Source organism: Labrus bergylta, chromosome 19, assembly GCF_963930695.1.
Source record: "Labrus bergylta chromosome 19, fLabBer1.1, whole genome shotgun sequence".
NCBI classification, from domain to species: Eukaryota; Metazoa; Chordata; class Actinopteri; order Labriformes; family Labridae; genus Labrus; species Labrus bergylta.
Window position 1 is genome coordinate 23,426,513 of NC_089213.1, and position 25,098 is coordinate 23,451,610.

The 25,098-nt window shown below is 39.2% G+C and overlaps 1 protein-coding gene across 1 annotated transcript; it reads left to right on the forward strand.

The window, feature by feature from the left end:
* The first annotated feature begins 315 nt into the window (after positions 1–315).
* Positions 316–22,929, forward strand: LOC109995022 (brevican core protein). The gene is made up of 14 exons (XM_020648597.2): positions 316–538; positions 8,699–8,778; positions 8,900–9,283; positions 9,422–9,596; positions 11,097–11,224; positions 11,591–11,884; positions 12,519–13,394; positions 14,634–16,280; positions 19,573–19,680; positions 19,858–20,016; positions 20,118–20,200; positions 20,950–21,094; positions 21,191–21,373; positions 22,101–22,929. The coding sequence occupies exons 1-14, from the start codon at positions 519–521 to the stop codon at positions 22,223–22,225; spliced, it is 4,407 nt and encodes a 1,468-aa protein (XP_020504253.2). The 5' UTR covers positions 316–518; the 3' UTR covers positions 22,226–22,929.
* Positions 22,930–25,098: the final 2,169 nt, after the last annotated feature.

The window sequence follows — 25,098 nt, forward strand, 5'->3', positions numbered from 1 at the left end:
CAGAGTTAGAGGACTGTCAGCTCCCTCACCCTCCTGTTTATCCACTGTAGGTGATTGTGCTGCAATATTACCTGCAGCAGCAGCAGCTGACTCAACTCACTCTGCCTCATCCAAATGACTCTCCATGCATTAGTCGGTACCCTGCAGATAAAAACATATAGGTCATCTCCTGAGTGCTCATAGCCTATAAAAACGCTTATTTTAGATGTCATCCCTCCCAATCCCCCCCCCCTGACAGACATGCGCCATCTCCATCCCGAGTGTTGGCTGAAAAAGTGGGCAGTTCAAGATTTTTTTTTTTATATATGGGACTTCACTTTCTCCGAACTCCCTCCTTTCCCCTCGGAGCTTTGGGAGTGTGTCGGACAGCAGTCTCCAGCTCCTTCATACCTGCGCACAGCATCCAGGGCTGCTTTCCCCCTCTGACAGGACAAGACGCACTGCAGCATCCAGAGAGCAGCTGACGGAAAAATACTTTTTACTGCCAAGAAGTCAAAGCAACCAGCATCAGCTGAAAGATGCTGCTCACAGGAACCCGGTAGGTTTTTTTTTTTTTAGTATTGTTGTTAATGAGACACACGCAGTCTATGGCGTACTTTCATGTTGAAGTTATTTTCGATTTCAAGTCACGGTGTAATTTAAGAAAATCACCGTGTTTACCAGTTTAATTGCACTACAGTAGTTGCTTTCCTCAGCGGAGGTCCTGACATTGTAGCCGGTAGTTTATTTTCTACTAAGAAAAACAACATTTTAAGGGACTGACGCACTAAGTTAAGCATAACTTTTTCTAAGTGTCTGCCTCTTGGTTTTCTTGAACAGAGACCCCCCACTGTGTTTCAATAGCATTTAGCTAATTAGCTAGTTTGTCTTACCGCATGCTCATTATTGTGCAATAATAGTAAAGTAAGGCTATTTATTCTTTTCCACACAGGTGGGCATGAGAATGTACGGAAAAGTGAATGGAAAACGAAGATAGACACTTTAATTGAGCTAAATTCCTTACATGTGACTGAAATAACTTGGACACTTATTTCTAAAATCAAAGTTATTGTGTTTTTTTTTTCTGGGAGTAAGGCAAGGCTTGATTTGAGCTCTTAGACTTTGTGCCCTGCAGGAGACTTAAAGAGCTACTTTGTGACTGAAGTGCACATTTAGTCTCTTCTCTTCATGTTATCCACCTCAGGGCTCAGGTAGACTCCATTAATGGACAGGTAGAGAGAGGATAAAGGTGATGGCACACTTTATTTTAATGGTCCACTGGCAAATGAAACCCAAATCAATGATATGATTCTCTGGTCATTCCTGTCTGACCATTAAGAAAACAATAGGTTACCTGGTCTGCTTTCATCATGACCATTAAGACGTTTCTCTTAACATTTTGCTTAAATCTAGATAATAAACATACATTTGTCATATCCTCAGCTCTACTATTGACAATGGATGTCTAAAGAGCAAATATAGATTTAAAAATAAATAAATAGATTGCCTGGTTTTATATAGCATATGTCGTATTTTTGCATGGGTGTGGCAACCTGTTTAAACAGAATACTGGTGGCATGCATGAAGACCAAGTTGCTGTGGTGAGCAAAGTTGATAAAGATGAGTTGCAGAAACATGTTCTAGAAGTAGGTACATGTGTGTGCTAGACCTTTACAACATCATACTTAAATATATTCAAATATTCAAAATGAATAATTAAGTGGGGGAAATGGCATTTCGTTCTGATTATTGGGCTCGTAGATATGTAACATCTACGAAGTCTGCTTCTGTTACAAGTCTGTTGCCTAACTCAGTAGGATTGGCCACGATCATGTACAGGCACCAGATTTCATTCTGCATCTCCCTCTATCCCACTTTCCAAGCCCAACACAGTAATGGCAAATGGCTGTTGACTGCGAGTCTGGTTCTGCTTGAGGTTTCTGCCTGTTAAAAGGCTGTTTTTTTTCACCTTGCCACCACTGTAACTTTGCTGATTGTTGCCAAGTGCTGTGCTCACGGTGGTTTAATGTTTAACCATCAGTGAGTATGGTATAGATCTGCTCTGTTTGTGTCTTTGTGTCTGCTATCTCAATTGTCTTGAAAACATTTGTTATGAATTGGCACTATACAAAAAAAAAGATTGATTATATATTCCAGTTAACTTAGAAGTACAATGCATAAGTTTATAGAGCTGTAAAATATAAATGGTTTTGTAGTTTCTGGATCACGTCAGAAACTAAAAAAGCCCATGAAGCCATCACAATGTTGAATACTGGCTGTAAAAGTTTTAGGAGAAAATGTGCTGGAGGCTGGTCATTTATTCCCTTCTTAACATTGTAGAATAAAGCTGTAATCAATAATGTGCAGTACTTAGTATAATTGTATTTTATAAAGTGATGGCTTCAGTGTAACACACAATGCAGAGCTAAAGACTAAAACAACTCCTGGATCTGTGTGGACAAAGAAGAGCTTTTGATAACTGAATGTTGGAGTATATAAGTCTGAAACTGAAGAGTTCCTGCTTTCTATTCAATTCATGATTTTATTGTCACTGATACAGAAAAATGCTGAGGCTGCCAGGCCCATTTTCCGTGGGTTGTGAAAATGATGAGTCTTAGGAAGCGGAGCACACCTGAACACAGTCAGAAGCCAGGAATAGATGAATAAACTGTCTCTTTGTTTTTCCGGAGGCAGCACAGAGAAAATTCACAACAAAGTGTCCATGCATGGTTAAAATAAAAAAACGGCTTGTGTGCACAATATGTGGTCAGCTGACTTTCTGAGTCAAGTCTGAGATCTGGGATTTGTTTGAAACAGACTTTTTCACTCTTTCCCAGGATCATTGGTGGTCCTGGTTGGTGACTCATCTGGTGGGTGGCTTTTCCAAATAGATCATCTTGTTTGGAGACAGATTGGGGGTAGCTGGTTCCAGCACAGTTTTAAAGTTGAGATAAGTTCTATAATAAGTGCAACTCAGTCACCCTTAGAGGCTGTTTGCATAGAGTCAGAATGTTTGTACAACATTAAGAAAATATTTCTTTCTGATCTGCCTTTTTAGTTTTTAGGGTATTAGAAGAGTGTCATTGGCGTATGAGAATATGCAGGATCATGGTGCATGGTGTTTTAGTTGTGCAGAAGTCATAGAAACATATAGTGTGGTGCTGAGTCTGCTGAGCATTGGAATGGGGTGTGCAATCTTTGTTTTACCTGACGAGCAATTTGGTTTGCAATAGAGGTCCATACAGGAAATATACATCATAAAAACAGCACAATAAATAAAAACATATAAAAACATAACTCCCATTGATATCATCATGATGGATGTGGATGGAGCAATTACACCTCTAACACACTAGTTGGTTGGCAGCACGTTTTCTCTGCCACAGTGGTGAATTTTTTTTTTAGCTTCTTCTTGTTCTTAAAAACAAAGCAACTTTATGAATGTTGTAGTTAAAGCTAATACGTGTGACAGATACACAAAATATTCTACCATTAGCTACCAAACCTACACAGTATGTATATTAGCAATAGGTAAGAATGAAGTTATTAAAGTTGTAGATTTAGCATGGAGGTATATTTCAAACTTGATTTAGTCCTATATTTTCTTAATATTTGTTTGTTGACCAGATCCCTGATAGTTACCCACATGAATAGAAGTAAGCTTTTTAAATTATGAACTTTACAAAAATGTGTTTTCTTTTTATAGTGTTTTATTAAAACTGGTATAAGCTGCTTGGTTATTAGCATGGTTCCACAGATGATCCAAGTTTCCCAAATGCTTCATTCATTTAACCATCTCTGAATCCTTTGCTCTATGCTAATAGATTTCTATCAAAGGTATGCTACAGAGATTCCTTACAGTTCCTGTTATAGATCACCACAAAATGTTATAAGAACAGAGGGTGGTATGACATGCAAGATGGCGGGCAGGAATCAAACCAGTGACACTTTGGACCATGACATTAACAGCCCAACTGGGGACACGAGTTGGAAATTAACAATAGCTGTATACTCTTTATGCAGCACATCAGTTTCATGCTTTATATTGAAATTATGTTAAATTGCGTTGTCTCTGTTAAAATAAATACATTCAGATTCAGCCTACCAACCGCTCCTTTCTGAACATGTGAATACGACATTGTAAATGGGCCGAAGTACTACTCCAACTCTCAATCTGTTTAAACCAAATGTGTCATTACAGTTCTGAAAATGTTTGATGTAAATTCAGTCCTCTCTTGCAGAAAGTCGTACCTTACATGCTTCATTCCTTCATTGCATATTTTCTTTAAACTATTTTGGTTCAAACCATCTACTGTAGATTTGTATCCATAAGTCAGTGTTTGGAGATGAGAGTAGAGGGATGAAGCCAAAACACACATGTAGACATAGACTCAGACAAGAGTTCATCCCTGTCCCCTTGAGGAAAGAAAATGACAGTGTATTCTAGAAAATCCATCCTGTCACATATCATCAGACTCATCATCACTGACAAATCCAGTTCAAGTTCAGCAGTGCATTAAGCTTACATCAATCAAACCAGAGTCTTTGCATATTCAACCTGGCTAATCTGGGATCAGGAGTTATTTTCCTGAGGATCGCCTGAATTGACCTTGATGCAGAGAACTGCAGAGGCCGATCACACCATGTAGTGAGCAAAGCTTTTTATTCAGCACAGACAGAGAACCTCTGCAGCGGTGCCATGTTCATTATAGTTCTTACATTAAAACTTTAAATCAGAAATGTTCATTTTTCCCTCATTTTATTTTCCACTGATGACCATAATGTTAGCTGCAGTATTGTACTGTACTCCTGCAGCAGGAGGAGACTGGATTAGTGGATAATGCATTGGCTGCAGTTTGTAGACCTGTAAATGCAGTGGGTGGCATTGGTTTGTAGCTTGACTTGTTAGTCTTATTAAAAGAGCAGAACTGCTGCAGAGAGACAACAAGGCAAAAGACAACCATGAAAATCTTGATTATACGAAATCAGATAATCTGCAGCAACACAGATTTCCTCCCTAGTCATCGATCTAAATGCACAAAGTCACTTATAATCACAGCCCTATATCATTTCATACAGTGTTCAGTGTCTTAATGCCGCTCTGTTTGTACAAAGCACTGCTCCAGAACGATTCTTAGTGGTTCAAAAACGTCCACCCTTGAAAAGAGCCGGAGAGAAAGGGAAAGAGAAAAAGCAGAGCAAGTGTGCCAGTGTCCCGTCCTTTAATTTTCCCTTGAGGCCCTTTTGTGAAGGGAGTTGGTATGAAGTGAAAGCACAGTGTGCAGCTGTCCTCCTGGCCCACTGCTCACTTTCTGTGAGGCGTTTTCTTGTCAAGAATACTAATAGTGATAGCAACCCGTGTGGAGTCCACCCAGCTGGCGGGCAAACACACAACAGTTTTATTCTGCCGTCAGACAAGGCCCTTTTTAATCTGACACAAGTTAGTGAGCTACAATTGTGCTGACTCATACCAAGGATGTGTTTGATATAACATTTCAGAATCTGCTGGGTTCACTCAGGGCTTACTTTTGGTGCTGACTCTGTTAATATAGAGTTTTGACTTTATTCACACTTTACCATATATTATTTAAGTCATCTAGACAGAATCAAATTAGGCTCCTCTGTATTAAGCTTTGTTTATTCTCTCTTTTCAACAGTTGTCCATAAAGAGAGTCATTCAGGAATCAGGGCTTTATTGTAGGAGCTTTCAGTCGACAGATAAAGCTATAGTGGCATCTTAGATTCATATTTTACACACCAAACATGTGACCATTTTATGATTACCCTATTTAGAATATTTAGGTTCCACCCCATCAGATTCCAACATGAGGTGCCCGTCATGTTATTGTATAAATATTAATGTCGATATATTGCTATGGTGAAGTAACTTTTTATTCATGTTTGTTTAGAAGTATTTTTTATTTTAAAATAAAGAAATTCTGGTAAATATAAAGCTGTATGCCAGTTTTCTTAAGTGGATGAATATTGTCTTTGGTGGTCAAACTGGCTGCAATTTAAGGGGCAACCGCTGGAATCTTGCCTAGGGCACCAAAATGGTTAGGGCCGGCTCTGGTTTGAACTTAAAAGATTTAGATGTTTGTGCGTCATTTAGCAATTAAAAACTGTTTCTCTGTATGGCCTTGGTCTGTATCTCCAACAGGAACTCTCCTCATTATCTGAGTACAGCATGATCCTAAATCAGTGCCCTCCTGACAAAGGAGTTTCTGTTGGTGTTCCTCCGTACCAGGTACCTTATAGAAAGAAGCTTGCATCGATAAATCATCAGGCAAACTAGTAGAAGGCGCAGTCACTAGGGCAAGCTGAAACCAATGACGATGTATTTCTCATGTGTATGTAATATATCTACACCCTCTGAAATTATAAATATGCTCTGCACCCGGGACTGCCCCGGGAATCTTTGATGCACTTGTGACTGATGATACTTTTGTAGCTGATTACCCCTTTTGCAAAAGAACTCTTTACTATATGCAATAAAATACACAAAGACAAAAGACTTTGACTTGAGATCTTTCATTACCAACAGAAAAATCCAAAACACTGTCCATGATCCACAGAATGGCTTGAGTACGTCTGGTACCTGCCACTCAAAACTCACTCACTTGTTACAAATGTTAAAGCTGCCATCACTAATACATTTATAAATAGACCTATGAAGATACTTTATAATTCACATGCAACAAGCAACATTGATTTTCACCTAAACAAAGGGTTTTCAAAAGAGCTGGAAAAGTGGGCGTGGCCGTTTCTCTACCAAGGAGTGGTTTTGGTGCAAAATAAATGCTTGTAATGGATTCAGCATCCCAAATAACCCCTTATTTGACCCCTATATGCTATTTAAGGCACATGTAAAAAAAAAAAAATCAAATTTTCAACCAATAAGGTTCCAGGTACCCGAAGTTTCAGCAGCTCTCACGGATTTTCCTACAGTAGTTGAATTTAAATATTTTTATATGTGTAACTAGACACCTTTAGAAACACATTGGTGTAGAAATTAGTTGGTAAGGAATTTATTCCCAAATTTTCACAATATTCCCTAACTTGGAGTTTCTGTGTAAAACTATAAAAAGTGTCAAACTGTACAAGGCTGCGATTGTTTTAAAAACGACATTCAAAACTGCTTTTTTTGGGAACCATTAAAGTCTGTGAATAAACGCAATACTTGTCTAAAAAATATTGAATTCTACAGGCACTTCATCAGTCCTGAAAAGTAATTAGGATCTGTAGCACTGCTTTTGAATAATGAATGAACATTTGCAGCTTCATCATGGCCTCGTCAGGAGGTTGTGTGAGGTCACTGTGAGCGCTGCCATGCCTGCTGGGTTAATGACAGGGCCAGGCTGGTGATGGGGAGCTGGCAGGACGCCGTGGGTCTGAGACGCTGTGTCATTAGCTCCCGGAGGTGATGAATGGTTTGTGGTCAGGAGTCTGTGCGCCCTGCTTCCCTCCAGAAAACCAGAGAAGCTGCTCTTTTATGCTTCACTATCGAGCTTTTAGATACATGCTCAGTGTCTCATGGGACTTTGTGTGTAGAGTGTTTTACATGTTTTACTTTTTTCTCTTAGGAGGGTTAGTTTCTAGTGATGTTGCATTCTAAAAGATAATGCTTGGAGATATATTTTGATAGGCTGTTTAATCCTAACGTGTCTGTTTGATCTGTTTTTAAGGTTGACATTTTGACATCTGAAAAAAATCTGAAAGACGTGTACTACTTTTGGCTCATTTGTAGTTATTTTTTTCTGTTGATGAATGAGAATCATTCCCTGTCAAATGTACAAATAGAATAAATAACACTTCTCAGAGGCAGTACTCTAAATATAAAACACTGTTTTCTGTTTTTATTCACTATGCAAAGTGTTATCTTTTTTTTTTTTTTAAAGCCCAGACTAAAACATCTAAATAACTATTGGATGGTCTGCAATGACATTTTGAACAGGCAATTCTTGACACTTTGGAGATCCTGGAGATCCTCAACAACTTTTGAATGGATTTCCCTTCAATTTGGCACAGACACTCATGTGTTGCTCAGTTTGAACTAGCATTTCTTTGCCTTCTAGCCTAAGATGGTTAGCATTTATTTCAAAGCACTGCTGCGACTGCATGGCTTTGGACTCTTATCGTGTTCTAATAATAGCTTCTCCCACAGGCATGTTTTGGTGAACTCGTTTGCTCTTTCTTACAAGGCGTGTCATTCTTCTCCTTTAGATCTGAATCCATTTGTTTTTGTTCATGCTTGATGTTTTAATATGTGCAAAAGCTCACAAAAACTAATTTAAAATATTTGTGTTGTAAAATCAGCTCTTTAAAGTACAACATGTATTTAAAGGTATGAAGATAATATCAATGACAAATTTTAGGTGCCTAAAGATCAGAACAATACATGGTAATGTCTGTTTCTGGATAAATGTGCAAAACTGTAACCACTGCGGGTGAATGTTGTAGCTATGGTAACACAAAGGTGTTCCAGTTGTGACCTTTAATACAACGATAAATCAGTGTGGTGCTATCATTGGAGTATGTCACATGACCAGCTGAGCCAACACAATACATGACCTCCAGTACCAGAAGTTGTCCTGCCTATTAAAGGTTAAACATGTGTGAAATTGGACATTTTTAGGAGATGAAATAACCTTTGACCTCTCGTTCCCTTGACTTAACATTAGGAAGGCTTTATTAATCTTTTTTCTCTTTATCTCCACAGACAAGTCCAAATACTTCCATTTCTCATAGCAGTCTGTCGCCTCACTCTGGCCTTCCCCACCCAAACTCCATCTGCATTTGGTATGTCAGTGTTTTCTCTCTCTTTCAGTATTCACTTACATTCAGTGATCAGTAAAGGTGCATTCAAAGTGAGTCACTAAAACGAGCAAATATCCACTCTCTTCTTCTTTCTTTTCTGCAGACGATGTGCAGCAGCTCCAGGTGACAATTCCCCACTCAGGTCCGATCTCCGCCCCACTGGGCAGCTCCATCTCCATCCCCTGCCTGGTGTCCCTGTCCTCCACTCCCACCACCTCCTCCTCATCTTCTTCCCCCGTTGCACCGCGGGTAAAGTGGACGGTGGTATCCGGCGGGGTGGAGACGCAGATCCTGGTGGCGCGGGGTCAAAGGATAAAAGTCAACGAGGCGTACAGAGACCGCGCTGCCTGGCTTAACTACACCTCCTCCCCCGATGATCTGTCTCTGTGGCTGGGAGATTTACGCTCCAGCGACACGGGTCACTATCGCTGCGAGGTGCAGCAGGGCCTCGAGGATGCCAGCGACCTCGTACAACTTAAGGTCAAAGGTAACCAAATGAAAGATGTGAACCATATCTGAAGTTCTGAAGAAGATTTCTTATTTGTTTAAAGTTATTTTGTGTTTTTTATAATAGAAATATACATTTATGCTAACATGTGTTTTTTGTGCACATTTGTTTGTTTAGGTGTTGTTTTCCACTATAGAGACGCTCTGGGACGCTATGCATTCTCCTTTCATCAAGCCCAGATGGCTTGTGAGGCCATCGGGGCTCAAATCGCCACTCCTGACCAGCTGCTGGCGGCCTACTATGACGGCTACGAGCAGTGTGACGCAGGCTGGCTGGCAGACCAGTCCGTCAGGTATCTCATCCTTCCTGTATCAGCTTGTTTTAAGTTAAAATTATTGTATTCAGGGCTGCCTCAAGGCATAGGCTATATAGGTGAGAGCTTTCTGAAGGCGCTCTGTTTTTAACCTTGAACATTTTGAATGGAGTTCTGTATGTTGTCTAATGGTAAATATAAGCATAGTTGGATGGAAACTCAGTAAAAATCTGATCATTTATAGTCTGATGTTTCTAAGATTATTAGTTTTTGAGAATCCCTGTAACCATTAAACACTTCACTGTCATATAAATATATGTGGGAAATTTATGATTAGATGACTATTGTTGATCTTATTTAGCTGCATTTTAAGTTTGTGTTGATGATAAACTTTGATCATTGAGTGATCATTATGATGAACAATGAGGTGATACACCTGTTCCAGCAGTAAGCAGCAGTAAGCCAGCAGGAAAGGACAGTGGTGGAGGGGTAAGGATTTAGCCCTACAGCAAGATGTTGTTCAGGGTTCATATCTCCAGAACATCTTGCTGTAGGGCGTATCCCTGTGTAGGTTGGGTGATCTGGCTTTCTCCCACAGTCGTCTGGACCACACCCCCTCACTGTTATCTAGACCAATTGTTCTCAACTGGTGGCCCAAAAGTGGGTCGTGGAGTCGTTTTCAGTGGGTCGCGAAAGTAAGTGTGCCTGGGAAAAAATTGGTCAAATAGTCTAAAAAGTTTTAAAAACATGTTTGTTTTGTTTCATCTCTTTGTTCTTCATATGTTTTGTACCGTCTGACGTCCAGACTGCAAAAATGTTCATAAAACAAATCTCATTGGTTGAAATATATCTGAAACTTGGGTCACGATTTCTGATTAAGGAGTGGGTGATGGGTCCTGTGGCTAGACCAGTTGAGAACCATTGATCTAGACCATGCTTTTGATGCATTCTGATGGGAAAGTGTAAAAAAAAAAAACAAAGCTGGCAAGCACTGCAAGGTAGGGTCAGTGGTGTGGTGGTTAGGACTGCCACCTCCCACCAAGAAGGTTCAGGGTTCTCATCTCTGGCAGGGCCTTTCTCTGTGAAGCTTGGATGTCCTGGCTTTCTTCCACTGATATCTGGACCGCTCTTTTGAATTTCCATACTGATGGTAAAGTGTGAAATCCTAAATTCAAGGCGTGGGGGTTAGCCTTATCCACTCACAATGAGAACCAGGGTTTGAATCCCGGCAGGGGACTGTCCCTGTGTAGCTTGAATGTCCTGGCTTTCTCACACTGAAGTCAGGAGCATGCTTATGAATAATAATAACCTCGCCTAGGGCGCAAAAATAGCAAGAGCCAGCCCTGCTGTAAATTAGGAAAGATTCAAATCTTTATTTTAATCGTTTCATCTCTGTGTCTAATAAGATAATACAGGATGTATTTTCTAACCCTCTATGAACATTTTAGCCTGAAGTGTAGCTCTGGAAAGTACAGTATTAGTTTTACACAGTTTACAAACAGGTGAAATATTCCAGGATTTTGTTTCTGTTTTTTGCAGGTACCCAATCCAAGTTCCGCGTGAGGGTTGTTATGGAGACATGGACGGCCAACCAGGAGTGAGGAACTATGGGACAATGGATCCAGATGATTTATATGATGTTTACTGTTATGTGGAAGAACTTGACGGTGAGAACAATAATGTCTTACTGAAGTTCTTCCTTTTGTAGGTTTCAGGTAAACAATTTTAAGAGCTTCAAATCAAAAGTTATTACAGGTATTTATTGTAATTATGAAACATTTCATTAGATTATCTTAAATTTGCCTGTTTTTGTAATGGAAAAAATAGGTACCAAGTACATTTTTTTTCCCCCTCTAGTGCACAATCTGTATAATGGTGTCTCTAAATGATACAATCAGCTAACATGTTAGCCACTTTAATGGATACATCTGTGTTGAGCTAGTATTGGCCCAGTCTGTAATATCTTCAAGCTAATCTATAAATTGGACTATATTTATATCTAAGATGAAACTGAAAATGTTTTCTGTTTTTAGGGGAGGTGTTTCATGACCCCATCCCACAACAGTTGTCGTTTGCTGAAGCACAGTCTTACTGCAGAGCAGCAGGTGCACAGCTGGCTACAACTGCACAGCTGTACTCTGCTTGGAGTGAAGGTCTGGATTACTGCAGCCCCGGCTGGCTGTCAGACGGCAGCGTGCGCTACCCCATAATGACCCCTAGAGAGCGCTGTGGAGGGCCATTAGCAGGCGTCAAAACCCTGTATCGCTTTATCAACCAAACTGGCTTCCCAGAGCCCTCCAGCCTTCATGACGTTTATTGTTTCAGAGGTGAGTGTAAGGATATTACGCTGTCACCTGTTGTTCAGAAAAAAGTAGAGCTTTAGAAATATATGTGTTAGTTAAAATACATCAATATGTATTCAATTAAACCTTAAAGGCTTTATGTGATTTTTCACACTTCAATGTAATAGAAATCAAGTATATCCTCTGAAAATAACTCTGTGAGTCATGACTGTCTACAATGGGTGTAACACCCGAGTCCCACTGTCTGTGATGTTTTCAGAGTTTTCAGAGTCCTATCTTCACTTTGTTTACATCGCCCGGACGACCAGCTGGCTCTTCCCCTCGTGTATAAAAGTTGTTTAATTGAGGGACTAGAGAAAAGAAGAATAACATGCTGTACTCACTGCTTAACTGTGTTTCTAGATCACGCTCATTTCAGGTAGATTTACATGCAGTGTGAAGATACGAGCATAATAAAGATCGCTAGCATTAGCATGCTAACACAACAATGCAGCGCAAGTTGTTTTGGTTTCATGCTGGTGCTCAAGGGCGACATCTGCTGGATCAAAAAATCATATATAAAGCCTTTAAGGAAGTTTTCAAGAAAATACAGAAAGAGAAAGCAATAGAAATGTTTTATTTCTTATCTAAATTTCAATCCCTTATCTGTCCTCTGCAGAGAGCACAAATGATCATACCGACTCTCCCCGGGACTATGTGGCCACAGAGCCAGAAGACATCGGCCAAGATGTTGTTATATTAATGGAAACAGATCAAGAGCTCAAACTGAACAACAATGGTGAACAGGTGGAACTTAAAGCACAAGGGGTGCTTGAATCTTCTCCCCTTTTCTCCAGCGCTTCCCCAGAGGACAACCTTATCCACACACAACCAACAGAACTATCAGACACAACAGAGCCTCCCTTTAACAACACACCTACAATGGACCTCCTTCCGGGATTTAATGAAACTGTTTTTCCTACTGAAATGAGCCATGACTCCCAGCGTTCTACCGAACCGATGAACATCACTATCAGCACAACAGAAACCTATGATTCAGCACAAAACGCATCATTACTACCTAGTGTTTTCAATGAGACTGATTCTCAAAACAAGTTCAATTTGACCTTTAACCAACCTGAGCCAGAAAGCACCACAGGGTTTCCTGTACTATCATTTGAACAAAACCAGACGGTCTCAGGCGAGGCTTCTGAAGAGAGCACAACACCATCGGAGAGACAACTAGATTCCCAGGAAATACGCGATGCCTTCAGGAATTTTGACAAAACGCCTGCCAATTACAGCGACACTGACAGCAACCGTACTGACGAGGAGGAGAGTCTCTGGGAGGTGACTCTAATGACCCTTGAGCCCATGGTTCAGGTGGAGCTGCAGGAGGCAGCAGTAGAAGATGCTGTACAGGTATCTGACTCAACTCAGGCTTCAAGAGGAGAAGAAGAAGTTGTTACACAACGAGCACAAACAACACGATCTTCCATGCAGGACTTCCCTTCATTGTGGGTGAATCTGGATGGGTCAGGAGATTTTTCTCAAGGTACGGAAAGCATACATTTAAATATGCATGTGAACAAAAGAACAAACGTTAATTTCTTAAAAAATGATTCCACATTTTGGAAAATAAGTTATTGCCAAAAGATAAGATAAGATGATGCACTGTAGTCTTGTGAAGAATGATAAATACGACGCTGTAACCAGCAGTTAGATTAGCTTGGCTTAGCAGAAAGAAGGAGAACGGTTTAAACTTAAAGAGTAAAATGTTAGATTTTGTTTGATAAAAAAAGATGCAAAAAGTATAACTAAAAGATGTGCTTTGTGGCAATAACTTCTTGGCTGGGAGTAGGGAGTAGGGTAGTCATGTTTGTCACTGAGAAGTTGAAGAGCAACCAGTGTAGACTTGTCCGGAGCATTTACCATGTTCACATGGAGGCCATGTTTCCTCTCACATCATGTTTCAGTGCATGAGGCCTAATGACGTTATAATGTGGCACTGCTGTGTTCCAGTGTGTAGGTTTGTATAATCTAAGCTCATCTGGCAATCACATATTTCTCCTCTGCTCGTCTCTTTTCATTGTCATTTTACTTGGTAATCAATCAAGATCAGATGTCAGATAACCTTAATTTATGTGACAAACTGGAGCACAGCAGTATCATATAATTACAGCGTTTGAAGCCCCCCCATCATGAGTTTGACACCAAAAGGAAATGGCTGCTATATGAAAATGGTCAATAAGCTTGTCAAAACATAATTTCTCATCTGGTATAGAATAGAATAGAATAGAATTACTTTACTGATCCCAAACTGGGAAATTGTGGTGTTACAGCAGCAGGTTATCAAAGCAAATAAAACAATATAAGAATAGATACATAAATAAGCACTTAAAATATAAAAAATAAGAATAGGAAGAGATTTATACATCAAGGATTTAACTTAACATTCTTACTGGTTTAAAAAAAAATGAAAAAAATGAAAATGAAATGAAAATGAAAAAAAAATGAAAATGAATTCAGTTGTTGTACTGATAAAAATGAGATTAAGTCTAAATTGTTTTTGGGTTAGTTGTTTTGTTTCCTTTTCTAGTCCAGTAGCTATTAAACACTAGTTAGCAGTCTCTTTCAAAAGGCTAGCTTTTTCCTTGTTTTCAGTCTTTGAAAGCTGATAAGCTGCTAACAAAAGATTCATAACATGGGGTGTAATTGTGTGCTGATCCAACTTTTAGCACATTTTTCCTAAAACTAACTAATATTCTAATAATCTCATTTTATGTCTTTTTAGAGAGTGACGTTGACGTCGAAGCAGCGTTAAGTCCCACATCCACTTCTGGCTCAACAGCTAATTTGACAAGTTCTGTATCTTCTAGCGGTGCTTCTGCAGAGCCTCACACAACACTGTCTGATCCAACAGTCTCACCTGGGTCACATCATTCAGACAACATGGGCCTCTCCACAGCATCACAGCTCTGGGAGTCTTCTATTTTTAGGCAGGAAGGAAGTACAAGCTTAGAAATCGAAGATGCAGCCACTATGGAAAGTGAAGAAAAACTGCACCCAACTAAGTCTGAGGACGGCCTCCTCTCTGGAGTAATTTTAGCAACTATTGAGACCCCAGAGAGCTCAAACACATCTCAGTTGCCCACTGAACAACCCACAGCGCTGTATCAGACGTCAGGTTACAGAGTGTTTTTGGATATGACCAACAGGTATGAAGAGGCAAGTGGAAATGAACCTGGTATAATCACTTCAATCCTTGGAGAAGACATCAGAATTTCTCCAATGAAAGAAGAGGATGTAACAGTTAGTCCAAATCTCGAAGAAGAAGAAACAAAGGTTGATGCAACTCTTGAAGAGAAAGCGCAAGTCTTCTCTCTACAAGACAAAGAAGGGAACGTTACCCAAATCGTGGAAGAAGCTAACATCACCCTAACACTTGAGGAGGAAAGTAGCATTGCCCCGACACTTGAGGGAAAAGTTGAAGTGTCCCCATCCCTTGCCCCTGAAGAAGAAGCTAGCATTACCCCAACCCCTGAAGAAGAAGGTGAATTGTCCCTAACCCTTGCCCCTGAAGAAGAAGCTAGCATTACCCCAACCCCTGAAGAAGCTAGCATTACCCCTGAAGAAGAAGGTGAATTGTCCCTAACCCTTGCCCCTGAAGAAGAAGCTAGCATTACCCCAACCCCTGAAGAAGAAGCTAGCATTACCCCTGAAGAAGAAGGTGAATTGTCCCTAACCCTTGCCCCTGAAGGAGAAGCTAACATTGTCCCAACCCCTGAAGAAGAAGTTATGGTTGCCAAAAACTTTGGTGAGGAAGCTAACATTCCTCCCGCTCTTGAAGAAGAAGCCAATGTTACACAAACATTTGATGAAGAAGGTCATGGTACCACAAGTCCTGAAGAGGAATCTAACTTTTCCAAACCAAATGAAGGCGAAGCTAACAGTGCCCAAACTGAAGAGGGAACTAACATTGTCCCAACTCTTGAAGAAGAAGAAGCTAGCATCGCCCCTACATTTGAAGAGGACTTTACTGTTTTTCCTCTCGAATCACAAACATCAAACTGGGCTCTGTTGACCACCACTACTGGACCCCAAGAGTCCATGAACGATCTAGAGTACAGCAGAAAATCCCCGACCCTTACCTCCACAACATCTCTGAGTTCCTCCTCGAGTACAAAACCCACTTCTGCTAGCACAAAGAAAAATCCTTCCACGATTAAGACCACGACACCCTGGTCCAGCCGCTCCTGGAGCCCGACCACCTCAAGACAGAAGGTTACCCACAAGACGCCTGAGCCCCCAGTGGTGACAGCCTTCATGCCACCAGTGGATCAAGGTCTGGTGGATGTTGAGTTTAGTCTCACCCAGCCACCCACCCTGCTTATATTGCCCAATGAGAGGGCAGCTGTAGGCGGCACAGGGAAAGCTTCAGGTAATGTTAAAGCCACTTTTATCAGCCTAACTGTCCTCCTCCTGCTACTTGATGCGACAGTGCACTAAACTCCCCGGTCTGTCCTCTGCCCCAACCTGCCTCTGCTCAATTTTCTTTTTAAACACCTCCCCCTCCTTTTCAAATGACTTCCCATGTTTGTTTCACTTTGTTGTCTCAAAAAGCCCACTCACACTTCTGACCTCTTCCGCTTCCCCACTTCTCTCCTTGTGACTCCACCTCCCCCCTCAAGATTCTCAATCAGAGACAGCTCCCATTTGACATTTGTCTACAGCCCACTTTTGTCATGCATGATGTTTTCTTACTCATCCAAAGACTGACTTCTGTGAAGTACTGATATATACTGGTATGTTTATGAATGAGTGTGTGAATTTGGCAATTTTCTGCGAGAGTAATGGTTTGGTATACTCATTACGGTAAACTCATTATCAGCTAATTTCTGCACCAAACAAGTGCAGGTTGTTTCCCTCACTGTGTCTTTTGAAGAAATCTAGGATAAACCTGATCTAAACATACCTGTAGTTGATTTTGGTATGAAATAATGGGTGCAACAGCAGTTTTGGTTTAATTACTAACAATAAGAACACCGAGTGGAGTGAAACATTAGGTTAAAAATTTGAATGCCTCTTGTCCAATCAGATGACTGGGTCAGAACTAACAGTTGTATAATTAATCTATAAATGTCAGGTTGGCAAGAGTTGAATCTGTTCTCATGTTTTCAGACTATTTGAGACGATCTAGCACCAGAAGCACAGTGTTTTTATGTTCATGAGCACACTTGTTGTTCAGTGTTGATTTATTGTTGATGGAAGCATTTAAAAGTAAATTTTAAATGTCCTTCATAGGTTATAAATGCCATGTTCAATTGTTTTAATCGTTATCTCGCAAGGTTTGTACCATTCTGTGTTTTAAGAGGAATGATAAAGTCAACTAATCTATCATGTGTTTTGTCTCATCATCAGTTGATGCCTTTGTTATTGTTTGGTTTTATTTCATTATGAAATGTTTTAGTTTAGCTAAATGAAGGGCCGCTGCAGAGAGAGTAATGGGAGACACGTTTTATATCATACAGCCTGTCAAAATAAGAAAGTTAGATGTGATTTTAAAAAAGGGTCACGGTAAGTCCAATTTTCATTTCATTAGTTCAAATGACGCCATTCATTTTCATATATTAAGAAATTCATCAAGATTTTCTTTAATATTATTATGCAGAAAGTTCCATCGTGTTTCACTGAAGAAAATAGTCTCCATAGAATATGAGTCTTTCAAAGAAGATGTTGTCAAAACTCTAGATTAAAATCCGGTAATTGCCCTTGATGGGTTCAAGTTTACCGTATCACAAAACAGATTTGTCTTTCCTGGTAATACTTTCTTCTTTACAAATACTCTCATTTATCATTATTTCCCCTTTTTTTAAGCATTGAAAATATTGCCTCAACAAAAGAGTATTGCACAGATTGGAGCATGCAATTACTTTTAGCCTGAATTTGGTGAGCAGCAATGTGTATGTAATGGTTCATGGTAATGGAGTGGAGACTCAGCAGCTGAAGAGAAAGACAGAGAACCACATCTGGAAAGCCAACAATCAATGACTTCTCTGAATGACTAACCACTCATTGTAACCTACAGGGCAAGTCAAAGTCGTCTTCCATGTCAACGTTTGCCAAATCGAAAAGTTGTTTCTGTGCGAACAACGGTGCAAACTGTGATAGTTTGGTTTGCACCAAAGTATAAAAAAAATAGAAAATACAAATAAAGATAAAAATAAAGATATATAAAGTACAAAGCATGCAAAACAACAGCTCAACAACATCAACAAGATATTGTTGTGTGCTTTTGTGTGCTGAGAAAAAAGTTGATAAAAGTTAAATTTAGGTGGTCAAAATGCTTTATTGTAGTGATCCCATCAAGGGTCAAACCACACTAGTGCTTTTTCTTTATAGTTCTCATTCGACTGTCTTTTGTAACACAGTGATTACCTTTCACACACACACTCTGACACAAACAAAAATCTCTGAAGAAGTGTGTGAGTGTGCAGTGTAATGACAGACACCACAAAGTTTGTGTTTATAGGGTGTCAAAGGGAAACAAATAAACCAAATCACCTTGTAAATGTTTAATTTTAGTTTAGACACATGTGTCTCCCTTTCCTTTTTTTTCATCTACAAATTTAGAAAAAATTCAACTGACACACCAATCTCTGATCTTAAGGAATGTCAACTTCCTGACAAATTACTGGAACAGTTTTTGCTTCTATGCTCAGGTGAACACGACATTGCAGTAGCCTTGTAGAAGTAATAAACAATTTTGATGGAGGATGACTTAAACTGCAACCTGAGCTGCCACACACTCCCTACAATGCTTTTAAAAAATGTTGCCAGAAAACAGGTGCAAGTGTGAAACCGCAGAAGCTATGTGAGTAATGGAGCAGCCCGTGTAAATATCTGGATGAGTCACTGATTTCATCATAATCATATTTTTTTTTTACAGGAAAGATCAATACTAGTGCCTTTCAATAACACTTTGTATATGTGTCTGTTTTTTGACATGCTTGGCCTGGTGTTTCAATGTCTAATGACCAAATTGAACAATTGCTTTCTCCCTTGCAGAGAAACAGATGGTTTGCAGAGGTTGAAGTATTCAAATGACAGAAAATCAATCTTTTCTCCAAGTATAATGTTCTAATACTGCTAACACCAATTACAAAGTTTCATTTACTGTAAATCACTTCAGCAGAGTTGACTTAAATATAGCCCTAAACTTCTGTAAATTACATTACTACATGGGTGGAGTGTAGAAATGTATCTCATGGTCTTGTTGGTATAGTGGTTGGTTTCTCCACCTGCTGTGAGGAAGACTTGGGATTGATCCCCTGACGGAAGAGTTATACTTTATACCAGAAATAAATGTATTTGAAAAAGTACAACCCAGTCACGCAAAGAAAATAACAATTGGAATTTAAGTTAAATTTGAAAACTTAATGATTATTAAAGAGTGTAAGAACAAAAAGAAGGAGAAGACAGATAACAAACAAGAAATAAAATGTGGAGTAAAACTGGACAAGACAGAAGATGTCCTGATGAGTTTGCATTTGCTCTCTGTCGCCCTCTGTTGGTTTACATGCATAGTGCAGCTTCAACAGGACGTATACTGCAATATGTCACAGTATATTAATTAATTATTTTTTTAACATACTTGGTTATACACAGAGACTGTTCCCTCTCAAGTGATTCAGGCAGAATGATAATCTGAGTTGGCCTTTCTTTGATTTCAGACGCCTGCGTGGGAGAGCCCTGTCTCAATGGAGGAACCTGCACTGAGCGAGGTGGGCAGATTCAGTGTCTCTGTTTGCCAACATACGGAGGAGACTTCTGTCAGACTGGTAAGCTCTCTGTCTGTTGTCATTTCTGTCAAACAAGTTGGAAAAGCTGGTTTCATTTGGTTGCCAGATAAACAAAGGGTAAATGTAAGTAAGGGCTGCAGCATAACAACATGACTCTAAACATATTTAAGATGCTTGTTTGCCTTGTCTCTTTCTCTGCTTTGTGATGTTCTACAGACGAGGAGCAGTGTGAACCAGCCTGGGATAAGTTCCACGGTTTCTGTTACCGACACTTCAGCCAGCGTCTGAGCTGGGAGGTGGCGGAGCAGCACTGTCGCATGCTGGGAGCTCACCTGGTGTCCATCATGACCCCTGAGGAGCAGAGTTTCATAAACAGTGGGTTCTGATCACCATGATGATTCATTCTCTACTATGAGTGCTGTATGCAGAGAAAGGCTCTTAATCACAGAATCCATTTTACTTATATTTCTTGCCAGGCAACTACAAAGAATACCAGTGGACGGGTTTAAATGATAAAACTATTGAGGATGATTTCCGCTGGTCTGATGGGAACCCACTGGTGAGGAATATTATAAAAGACTTTAAATTCATTAACTAATCCAAACACCTTTATCATCAAGGAATTTTTATTGGGGGAGTTCAACTTATTTTACACGTCAAGATTAGTTAACTGTTCGTGAAATAGTTTAATGATTGCAAAAAAAAGCAACAAGAAAAAACTCCAAGAGTTAGCTCTATTGAGACCTTATCAGTGGCTCAGTTGGTAGAGTCATTGCCTCTCAACTGGAAGGTTAAGGGTTCAATCCCCAGCTGGGCAACATGTGCAATGTGTCCTTGGGCAAGACACTTAACCCTGAATTGCTCCCTCTGCTTCATTGGTGGTGTATGAATGGGATTAGTTACTTCTGATGGATGATACTACATAGAGATCACTACCATCAGGGTGTGAATGTGTAGGTGTGACCTGCTGTGTAAAAGAGCTTTGAGTAGTCAGAAAACTAGAGAAGCTCTATATAGTCCATTTATCATTTACCATCAAGTTGTGTGAAGGCGATAAGATTCCTAAGCTGGACCCATACTTGGGACTAAAAGTGAAGATCTCTTCTTCAGCTGTTTTCCCTTACCTTGTATACCTTTCATAGAGTTCAATATTCAATCATAATTATCATTATTTGTGGAAAGGTGTGTTATGTGGATACACTTTGCACACAAACTCTGAAACTAGAATTTTGCAATTTTGTAATTCCATATAAAAGGAGTTGTTACTTTTATAAATGTAATCTTTATCTCCCCTGTCCATCCATTCAGCTGTATGAGAACTGGTACAAAGGGCAGCCAGACAGTTACTTTCTATCTGGTGAGGACTGCGTGGTGATGGTGTGGCACGATGACGGACGCTGGAGTGACGTTCCCTGCAACTATCACCTTGCATACACTTGCAAGAAAAGCACCTGTGAGTAGTATAGATTTGACATTTAGAGTTTCTCAAGAACCCCTCATTACATCACTGAATACTAACTGAGCTGACATGTCTTATCTTTTCTAACAGCCTCATGTGGTTCACCACCAAAGGTTCAAAACGCCTCCATATTTGGAAAACTTCGACAAAGATATGAGACCAATGCAGTTGTGCGTTATCACTGCGCTCAGGGTTTCCAGCAGAGACTGAACCCTGTGGTCAGGTGTCTGTCTGCAGGCAGGTGGGAGAGGCCCCAGATCCTCTGCATCCCCGGTAAGATATGAAAAAAAACTCTGATAAACAAACCTTTATTTTAAATTGTATTAAAGGTACTCTGTGTCACATATGAACTAAATATATAAAACATGTTTTACTTGGTCCTTTAACATTTTCTGGGTCTTTTCATACTGTATTTTAAATGTTTCTCATTGTCAAAAACCCCCATTGAAAGGTCAAGAAAACCAACATTATATCCTATATACAAGTCTAGAAAGCCTAATGCATCTAATGTCTTTCTGCCACATAGATCCACTTTAGACTGAAAATAGATTTTTAATGATGTTATCTCGAGATGGTGTGTTCTCCTGACATGCTCAGTTATTTATTTATTTGTTTGTTTGTTTATTTAACATGGACATACAGTAACATTGGTGCTGTAACATTTAACCATGCACAAGTTCCAGATGCACTGCTCTTAGTGTTTATAGCAAAATTCTAATTTGCAACACCTGTCCACGGGAGGCTTTTAGAAACAACAGAGATAAAGATAAAAAGGGTGAGAAAAAGAAAACAGTTCGGTTGTAAATACAGCACAGTTATGAATGCAGCAGGGATAAAATACAGTTACAGAGAGAAAAATATAGGACAGACATTTGTGAGCTCAACTAAAAACTGTGTAGCATTTTATCTTGACAAAGTAACATGTAAATGTAAAAATGAAACCTCATGCACATTTCTCCTTCATTACACTCTTTAACACTGTTTTCAATTCATATTTTAGAGGCCAGGGGTCCAACACAGCACCCCGAGGTGACATCTCAGCCCAGCAGAGACTTTGCTGCCATTGATGATGAGCAGCGTGAAGCTGTTAAAGAGGCACCACAGTACTGGGACATCAGGTTCTAAAATCACAGCCATGTTTTCCTTGTCTTCATTTCTTAAACTCTGCTGTTGTAACTTGACATGGTGTCAAGAATTTAGGCTTTTACCAATGAACAAACAGGACAACATGAACCACAGATAGAGAGACACAAACTGAAGAAGCCTCAGTGCACAGACAGGCTTTGTTTTCTTTTGTGGAAGTTTAAAGCTTCTTCGTTTTAATGTCCTTTAGAATATTTCCCACTGTGTTTTGGTCTTGGGACTGTACGAGTTTGATGTAGTGTCTATCAGCCTTAAAAAAAAAAGTTTTAAGTGAGTCCTTTTCATGAGAAGAAATACTGTAACGTCTGATTCTCCTTACTGAGTCTGATCCTCGTCTAGGTACCTGTTCTTTTAGATCAAGAACCTTCTTAATATGGTGCTAAAGTTTTCAACATCTTTTCTACCCAGCAAAGATTTGTAATCTTTTTTTTTGTGATTGAGGTGTAGACAAAAGTCCCCGTTGTTTTAAATCTAAGACTCTTAAGGACTCCAAAGCACAATTTCAACATGAACATACAATAATTACTGTACATATATATTTGCTTTTACACCTCTGATAGCTGTCCGCATATTCGTAGGAGAAACCTTTTATTTCCAGCAGACACAGTTTTGTTCGTCAGCTTTATGTTGTAATAAAGTTTTGTAGAACAGAGCGAAGAATAAATTGTTCTCTTATTTTACCCCAAGCACTGTGTCTGTTCATCATTTCATGTGTCAATGGACATAGACTCACTCACACACTGGCAACAAAAGAGAAACCATCTTTTTGGATCAACAGGAAATGATACTAATGAATGATAATAACAGAAGAGTTATTATCACACTAATACAGATTGTGTGGATTAAGATGTTTCAAGAGAGAAATAAAAACAAATAAAGAAGAATTTGAGCTGATTTATTAGGTGCAAGAGAGGGTGAGAGTGATGACTCTTAAAAAGGCTATGGTAAAAAATATATTGGCTAAATGAACTAGAACATTGCATTAGATTGTGAGGGTCTCTCTTTGTGTTTGTGGGGTTTTTTTGGGGAGGGGGATTTGTAAGGCAACTGCAATATTTGATCTTGTGATAGCTAGATCTATACATTAATAAATAATCATGTGTGAATAGCCTATAGATAAAAATTAAGTTTCTAAAAATACATTTTTTTTAATATAGTCTGGGCAATAAACTGTTCGGCCTACAAATTGAATTGCACTAAAACTTGTTAAACTACACAAACTGGTTATTTACCCAATGTATTTGGGTCGTTTGAAAGGTTTTCTCACTGCATTTTGACAGGTTTATAATCAGATTAAACATTTAAGAAAGGTAAACTCAGGTCAGGTGTCAAAAGGGAAAACGCGAACGTGCGCCTTTCGTCATTCAGGAAATTGAGGGAAAACAAGAGGAACCTGGAAAAAGGTAAGTTTGTTAATGATTGTACATGTGCTTTTGTGTTGTTTAATTTGCCAACAGTATAAACCTTAAAGTTTTAAGAGATGAAGAAGAAAGCAAAGGGTAAATGAGGACATATTTAGTCGGTTAGTTGGGTTAGTTCAGGTGAGCTAATCGTCGCAGGTGTGTTGCTTACCTGAGCTAGCTTCTGAATTGTTGGAGCCTCTCACTGCAAATCATGTATTTAACTCATGAATTAGCTCTTAAATATATAACGAACTTTAATTAACAGAGCCCCGGTAACTACCGTGTTATTTATATATTTTGTTCTGTTCAAAATGTAAATAGTTTACTCATGAAACTTTCAGGGTTTGTTTCTGCTTCTTGTTTGTGATAACAATAGTCGTATTCTACCACCAGATGGCGTCATTGAGCCGTGATACATATCTGGAACCGCAGGAAACAGCATGAAAGAAAGATGTTGATGCGATACCAGTCAACAATTGTTATCACAGCTGAGGCCCAAACAAAATCACCTACTTAACTTTAATAATGTTACTGCAGTAGGAAGGCCTGAAACAGACAGAGCTCATTGTGAACACTCAAACACTTTTAAGTGACTGTGCTTTTGGAGGATATGTTTTTTGTTACTGCTGTGGTTCCCTTTTTTCCTCTATAGGCTACATATGAGGTAGGCTGTAGAACTAACTAACCCCATATATACCTGAGACAGCTATGCATTTTAGAAACAGTGCAACACCTGTTTAAATCATTGCAGGCCCAAAGAAAACAATATGTGTCCTTCTGTATTTAGCGTTTTGTCATCAACGACTTTGAATCCCTTTAATTTCTTCTTAACTTTAAAGATATACCAACATAGCACAACGGTCAAGTTGTTCAAACACCATGAGGAGAACTGTATCCCCTATTTGGTCCTATTGCTTTGAGCAGTGAAGCCTTAACCCTTGCCTGAAGCCTTCATTGATTGAATGATTTAACCCTTCATTTATCTAGGCTGTTGTGTTTGTGCTAAAACCATTAACCAATTATTCTTTAAAAAAAAAAAAAAAAAAAAAAATAAATATATATATATATATATATATATATATATATATATATATATCATTTTTTTGATGAATTCTTTATTTAGAAAAGAAACATTTTTAAAATATTTGGATCAACAGGAGTTTACCCTACAGGTGTTTCTGTTGAGACTCCTGCACCAATGCAGGTATACATCAAAGACTAAATAATGCATTAAATTACACTTATACATGAGGTTATATAATCAGACAACCATTTAAGAGAAGCAGAGACTATACTGAGTGATTGAAAATTAAATTAAGAGTGAAGGGTTTAAAAAATGAGCAAATAGGAACTTTAAGGGAACAAAGAAACACAGAATAATAGTCTATGGAAAACAAAATTCAAAAGTATATTTAATTTTCAATGTTAATTCAAACAAACGTGTGAGGGCTT